At 38.9% G+C, this 7,426-nt stretch overlaps 1 protein-coding gene across 1 annotated transcript; it reads right to left on the reverse strand.

The window, feature by feature from the left end:
• Window positions 1-721: 721 nt before the first annotated feature.
• Window positions 722-6,900, reverse strand: LOC128027001 (rhodopsin kinase grk7a-like). The gene is made up of 4 exons (XM_052614327.1): window positions 6,151-6,900; window positions 5,568-6,005; window positions 2,840-3,120; window positions 722-2,560 (listed from the first exon to the last, which is right to left on the reverse strand). Exons 1-4 carry the CDS (start codon window positions 6,745-6,747, stop codon window positions 2,227-2,229), a joined length of 1,650 nt encoding a protein of 549 aa, XP_052470287.1. The 5' UTR covers window positions 6,748-6,900; the 3' UTR covers window positions 722-2,226.
• Between the last annotated feature and the right edge of the window lie 526 nt (window positions 6,901-7,426).

Raw genomic sequence — 7,426 nt, forward strand, 5'->3', positions numbered from 1 at the left:
GTGATTTAACAGTCTCTAAAGGAAAACGCCACCGTTTTTCTCGGCGCAGTAATATCATTACCCCTGAACGGTCGAAGTGCTGCGAAGTTCTCTTCCGCCATACATATAGTCATAATTTTTATCCGCTTAGTATATCGCCACTGTTTATTTTTTGTGTCACCATACTTACTCATTTATCCGTCTTTAAATAAGGAAAACATGGAAGTGTTTTGCCAGAGCTACAGTGATTGAGTGCATTCATTGAGACAGGAGAGGTATGTATCACTCTTCTAAGATGAGGGAAAATTGGTGAGTCTGGTGAGACTGACTTGTCTTGGTTGAGCAAATCAGACTGGAGGAACAAGGATTAGAGGTTGATTTAAGAACGCGAGTATAAACTAGATTATCGCCTTACACGATAAGTGTGGTGTTCTGAATTCAGCCCAGAACTTCTCAGGCAGTCTGTGATTTGACTTCTTAATCTGGGGAATATTTTTAGATTTTGACTCTTGTACAGATTTTTTTTAGCTTGCAACATGCGGTTACATTTTCATCAAGCATTATGTGAGAGATTAATCTTCAGATTCACTTATCTCATGAACATGTAATAGTAAAAACAAGGAAACAAACACATTCAAACCAGAAATAATAGCAGAGTCCGACTCCCTAAAATTTGCAGATTTGAAAACAAATTAGCAGCAGTGTTATGGAAGGAGGAAAAGCTCAGAAATAAATAAATATGTAAAAGAAAGAAACATTTTATTGACAAATTTTAAATCCATGCCCCTGTTGAATAACTGAAATGTCTATTTAGAATCATTCTCAAGCCTTACATACAATTACATTTAATCGTTATTACAGTATCCTAAGAACTCAACACTGGCAAAGACACAATAATTCATTCATTTCTTATAGTTTGGTCCATTTTATGTCGAATTAAAAATGTTTTGCTCTTGCTCAGCATCATAGAAGCAACTCCACTGAAGACTGGAAGAGGGCATAACCTCCACCTTTTGCTTTAGTTACATAGTGCAACTTATGAGGATTTAGCAAATGTATCAGTGCCAAAACCCTGTCTTTGTACCCTTGAGCAATGATCTCTTTTTCAGCTAAACTTATCTGTAAAGGAAGGCTGTCTTCATTTGTAGCCTACATCTTAAACACTCTGTCATGATGAGATATGATAACAAAACACAAAGTGAACTACCTTTAAATGCTAAACAACCAAGCTCTGGTTTTATAATCTTTCAGAGCTGCTAATATATATTGATTTATTAATTAATATGTATATGTACATATTTATACACAAAATTTGTTTAAAAATCTAGGCGAGGAATCAGAAAAGCGCTGCTGTCAAAGATATTAAGCATGGAGGTCATGTGTTAACTATTTATGCGAGACTTTCTACAACAGAGATCATTAGAACAATCACACCATTCATTCAAATGCACTTTGTTAGCATGTACTGTAGATGTTTACCTGTGTCACAAGCAGGCCCAAATGGAATCTGTGCAGATTTCTTCAGAATTTGAATATTTCTGCATCCTTCACAATTTTTTTTTTTTTTTTTTTTTTACATATTTTCACAAATTTCGCCATGTGATGGATTAGTCTTTCCCTGCCTACGGCTTGAGATGCTGGGATAGCCTCAAGTAACCATGCAACCTTAGGATAAACAGATAGATGGAATTTGCCTGATTTATTTTTGCTTTCAGCTACCCGTTAGCATGTAGTACATTCCACAGAATTCTGAATTCTATAGAATGATAAAGAACTCCACAAACAAACTGTGATTTGGCAAGGCAGTAGATGTTTGAAATGCGAGCCGCTGCTTCTTGGGAATTGCTTCCGATTGCATTTAGTTACTATTGTTACATCGAAAACTTAAATTGTCTTTAGGTGGCCTGTAGTCCTCTACTCTTCTAGCATCTTCTCAATAAGGAATAGTACATTTACTTGCACCCCCTGTTGTATACGAGGCTGACTACTTCACGAGACATAAAGGAACTGCGGAGAAGAAGTTCCTGACTGGTCCAAAGCGTAATCCACCCCATCATGGATGGTCTAGAGTGTTTCTCAGACCACGTGGCTGTGCAGCTGAAGTCAAAAGAGTCTCCTTCTATACTACAATGGACTAACGTCCCATCTCTTTTCAGTCAAGGTCCACTCTTCTTCGACACAGAGCACAGTGATGCCACTGAAAGCCTTTGCTGGTGAATTCTGGCCTGGGTGACTGGATTGGTCCTCTCACAGAAGTGTGCAAGTGCCCGATTTCTTATCATCATCGAAACCACCACATGATTCTTTCCGGTTGGGGTCGCTGAGCTCATCAAAGAGTCCAGTGTCAATCATCTCCATTTGCCAGGCAATAGACACAGCACCTGTGCTAAATTCCTTGAAGAACTTTTCATCCTTTGCATCAAACTCAATACCCTTGATTTCAGAGAACTCTGCAATGTCACCGGTATCCTTTGCGTAAACAACATTGGGTTTGGGCACCCAGGGTGGATCGATAAGGCCGGCCTCCAAACGAGCAAAGTTGATGGACTTGAACCATTCATGCTTTCTGGGATCATCATTCCTGTGAAAATGGCAAGTAACAATTATACACCCTGGCAACGTGCCTTTCACAATATTGCCACTATCTGGATCAAGACAATCAATCAATCAATCACATTCCCCAAGAGACCTAGAAAATAATCTTTGCCAAGGCATACACATTTGATACAACAGCTAACTTAAATACAAATAAAGAATATTGTGGTAAAGGATTTCATGCAGGGTAGGGTCCACATATCCTGCTTTAACACCTCCAATCACACTGAAGGTTCAGGAGGTTAAGAGGGATAGAAGGACTTACTTGCAGCCAAGACGTTCATCAATCTTCTTCTTGAGGAACTGCTTGATGATGTCTATGGTGGGGGCGTCAAAGTTCTTGTGCTCAAACTTAGGCTCCTCGTTAATAATGCGCCTTTGTACCTCCTCCTTCTCCACCTTCTCCTTCTTGGCTTCAGGACCTTTGAATGGGGTGTAGCCAGCTACCATTTCATAGATACTGCAGCCAAGGGCCCACCAGTCAACTGACGTCCTGTATGGGATTTCAGTAAGGATTTCAGGTGCCATATATGCACCTGTTCCAGCCTGTGAAAAGAGAACCAAAGGGTTTGAAGGACATATCATAATTTCTTGTGGGAAACTGATTTAATAAGATGCAAAACCACCCCTCTGTATGAAACTCTGATGGTTTAAGGAGTATATCTGTTTGTCACAGGTGTTTATTAAGGTGACAGTACTAGAGTAGTAAGTATTACCCTATCTATTGCTCATACCTCATTTCCTCTCTTTGCCAAGAAGAAGCTTAATTGTAATCCCCTACTACCTGTCAGGAGTCATGTGCCAAGAATCCACTGTGATGAAGTGGAGCCTGGTTATATAAAGACATCTGTTCTTAGGCTCAAATGCACAAGTGCACCTTTGTGTACAAAGCTGCTTTCATCTGGAGTTACTCATTAATAACTATATGGCAAATCTAACAGCAGAGCTCTTCAATTTAATTGCATGGCTTTAAGAAACACCACTATGGGGCTTAAACATATTTTTATGGGATTTAATACATGATAATAGTTAGAACAGCACAACTAAATAACTTAGATGTTCCAGACAAAAGCATTGTCTTTTGGATAAATAATATATCCTAGTGTAATGCTAAGCCGGAAAAAGTGGAAAACCCTCCAGAAATGCAGAGAACTTTGATGCACTACTATAAAATGTAGTGATTACATGGGAAAAGATGCACGGTCATGGTGCCAGACTAACATAATTAGATTACCTAAGTAAGAATGAACTAGACCTTCAGAACACTAAAGCTATATTTTGTGCATATAGTGTGTGTAGTTAGATAAATTAAACTGCTGGGCCGTGGCTTTAAAGTTGTGAAATGTCAAGAAGATTAGGGCTTCAATAACAGTCAATAAAGAGTTCAAGAAAGACAAGAAAATGACAGCAAAGAACAGTGAAAAACACAGAGCCGTCAAACATAAAATTCATGCTACAAATATAAAATGTAGTGCCTCCCAAGCCTTTGGCTGTCTGATCAGAGACAGATTTGTGTAATTCTACCTAAGAGGATCAGGAGTGTAAAGCCAACCAAACCCCCGGTGGTTCAGCTTGGGCTTCAACCTGCATTGAGGACTCAAGAAGGGCACGGGATAATAAGCTTATAGGGTAACTTCAAGAAAGTTGTTTAATTTTGATATTTGACAATATATCAAAAATTAACCAATCATGAGGGATGAGTATGCAACCTCCTTTTGTCCAGTGTGAGCATTAAAAATATGATAATGAAGAGTAAAGTTAAGGAAAAACTAACTATCATTTACAATCTGTCTTTACAAAAGTAATCTGTAATTACAATTTTAGCTTCTAACATTTTAAACCATTTAGTTAGATAGCAACTTTCTAAAACGCCTTCAAATTCTGGGAAAAATGTTAAGGCTCGATTAGCCTAATTTGTGTTGTGTTGAAATATGAAGTACTTTGAATTCAGTAATGAGCCCTTAACGTTTGATTGAGTAATTTAATTGGTCAGATTTTTGTTACCTATGGCATAATTCATTGAAATGAGCTTCCAATTTACTGAAGCACAGTAACCTGATCTTAGCTTAGTTGGGAGCTAAAGCAGTGTTTCAGTGCAGAGCAGTTTATTAAATGAAGACTAATATAATTTAATGAAAATAAATATAATGTATAATATAATTTAATGAAAAATCCTCCAAATCACAATTATAAGTGCCCTACCTACAGAAGAGCATAAAGAGACAATGAGCCTAGGGTGCAGGTAAGGACACTGCAACTAACTGATCCTTGTATCACTTCTTTATGCTTTCTTTGGATATGTTAACTTGTGTAGCTGTACTCAGGTTGATATACCGGGCTAACATGGCAGTAATCCTGATTTAACATGTAAAAACAAACAATCTAAGGTCTCTACTTACTGAAAATCTCTAAAGTCCTAATGGCATACAAGGACTGCTAAATATAAACAAAGATTTTAACTAAACCAGTGATCTCAAACTGTGTTCTGAGGACCACTTGTGGTCTGTGATGGAATCCAAGTGTTCTGCAAGTTGATTCACTAATTTAGAAAAATGACTTAACTATAAATACAATAAAGTCAATCAATGTACTAATTAATGAATAAGCTGTTTGTGTTCAGTTATGATAAATTATTTCAGTTTTCTAATAGTGATGTAGCTCAAAGGTATGTGCCAGTGTACATAAGTGTTTAGTCCAACTTAGCTAATGAATAGTCCATTTAGGTTTATTAGATAGTAAGTCGTAGTAGTAGTAGTCTATAATAAGTAATATATATATAAATAGTAGCTGTGCTTTTGTAATTTTTAGATTAGTCCAATAGTTTTCTTCAATAACTTTGCATAACTATGAATTGGTATTGAACAAAATAGGTAATGTTAGGTAGTGTGTTATTTTGGTTTGATTGCTTTAGTTGTTCACCTCCTTTGGTACTTTTAGAAAGACTCTCCATGCTCTTTATTTCACACAGGACCGCACAGAATCAGTTAACTCACCTTCTGGGTGATGGTCTTTCCAACAGGAACCTCCACAGCGAGACCGAGATCTGAAAGACGACACTGGCCCTGGCTATCCAAGAGCACATTCTCTGGCTTCATGTCGCGGTACACGATGTCCATGGTATGCAGGTGAAGGATCCCAGTTGCAATCTGAGCTGTATAATAGATGATCCTATTCATTTCGATACCCTTCTCACCAATGTTATAGATGTGATACTTGAGGTCCCCTCCATTCATCAAGCTCATTGTCAGACAGAGATGGGTCTTGGTGTCGTAAGCATAGGCCAGGCTGACAATGAACAGGCTGTTGACCTTCTCCAAGATCTTCTTCTCTAGCAGGGCCATTTTCTCACCATGTTTCTTCTTGAGACGCTTCTTGCAGAGCTTCTTGCAGGCATACATCTGGCCGGTGTTCTTAACCTGCACTGCACACACCTGGAAGTGCATATGATTGACACAGTTACATTTGAGAGATTGGATTTGGATTTAAGAAAAGTATTCATAATTTTTTAACACCTCCTAGTTAAGGAAGACATTTAAAATGTATGCTAATAAATCGGACTTCACAAAAAGAACCTACCTCTCCGAAACCACCCTTTCCAAGTGTCCTGAATTCATAAAAATACTTTTCAGTGATTGGCTGTCTCTCGTACTCTTTCCACTGCAAAAACTTGTCAAAGAATACACTTGTCTGGTACTCTGTAAACGGCTTGCCTTTTAGGAACTCTTTGGTGGCCTCCTTCACCTGTCCCATCACCTCCTCGAAATCTTTGTCGGTAACCGCCTTGCACTTGGCTGCTACATCTCCAGTCAGGAAGGTGAGGGAGCTCTTGGAGCCATCTTTGCAGAACTTATTGATGATATTTGTACGGGCCTTGTCTTTGGCAGCGGCCTCCGACAATTCCCAATCTATCAGATCATCCAGAAATTCTGCAGCAGCGTTACACTCTGGCCCCGCTTGATCCAGGTACTTGCGAAACAACTTCTTTCCAATGGGCTGCTTTTCGCAGAGGGAATCAAAGTCCTTTTCCAGACACGACCTGACCTCCACACATTGGTCTGTCTTGGGTAGAGAGAGACTTCGGCGACGTTTCTTCATTTCCTTGTCATCACCCCCTTGGGCTTTTAGGTAGGCCGTGTTGGCCACCAAGTTATCGAGTCCCCCCATGTCACACATTTTGGCGGCTGTGTCGGGTTAGTTGCCCCAGAGAAATAGAAAGCTCTGGAAGCTCTGCGTTATCAGGCTAGAAGATGCTATTGCCAGCTCTCAGTCTTTTGTGTGCCACTCGCTTCAAAGCCGAGGTGCAGATGAGCTACTAAAACATGCAAGACCAAGACACACTGTAACCCAGTAATTACTCATTTAGAATTAAATACCTCCAAGGGATTTTCACTTAAGTATATTTGTGTGGTCTATACTCAGCCTCTATTCAAGGAAAGGAACTTATAAGAGGGTTCTCCTAGTAAGAAGCTTTAGGGCTGACTATATTTAGGCAAATGTAGAGCTGTAGTAAATGGATGGCCATCGGGCTCTTTTGTCTAAACATAAATAGTGATACGAGAGGAGCAAAAATGTGGGAGCTAACAGCTCAGCATGGAGTGTACAAAACGCTGAGGCTAGCAGGACACACTAAAACGTTCTCCTGTTGTTTATAGGCCAATGGTTAATGTGCTATTGCTACACCAAATACCAAAGAAAAGAGGCTAATATCCATCTGCTGACACAATCAATCATATGATTTTGAATCCGTTTACTTACTGATTTTAAGTTTGCCTATTTTTAATTTAGCATAATCATTTTTAACATTTAATCAAATATAGCTTTTTATCTTTCAAAACAATTCATTCAGAATGAT

This window comes from Carassius gibelio, chromosome A2 (assembly GCF_023724105.1).
Source record: "Carassius gibelio isolate Cgi1373 ecotype wild population from Czech Republic chromosome A2, carGib1.2-hapl.c, whole genome shotgun sequence".
Taxonomy (NCBI): domain Eukaryota; kingdom Metazoa; phylum Chordata; class Actinopteri; order Cypriniformes; family Cyprinidae; genus Carassius; species Carassius gibelio.

What these genes read in the sequence shown, in the direction of transcription:
- LOC128027001 (XM_052614327.1), bottom strand. Translation starts at nt 6,747, where the DNA reads ATGTGTGACATGGGGGGACTCGATAACTTGGTGGCCAACACGGCCTAC. An exon ending in GAAAGACCATCACCCAGAAG is followed by an intron (nt 3,121 to 5,567) that starts GTGAGTTAACTG and finishes CTCTTTTCACAG; the next exon opens with GCTGGAACAGGTGCATATAT. An exon ending in GATGAACGTCTTGGCTGCAA is followed by an intron (nt 2,561 to 2,839) that starts GTAAGTCCTTCT and finishes CCATTTTCACAG; the next exon opens with GAATGATGATCCCAGAAAGC.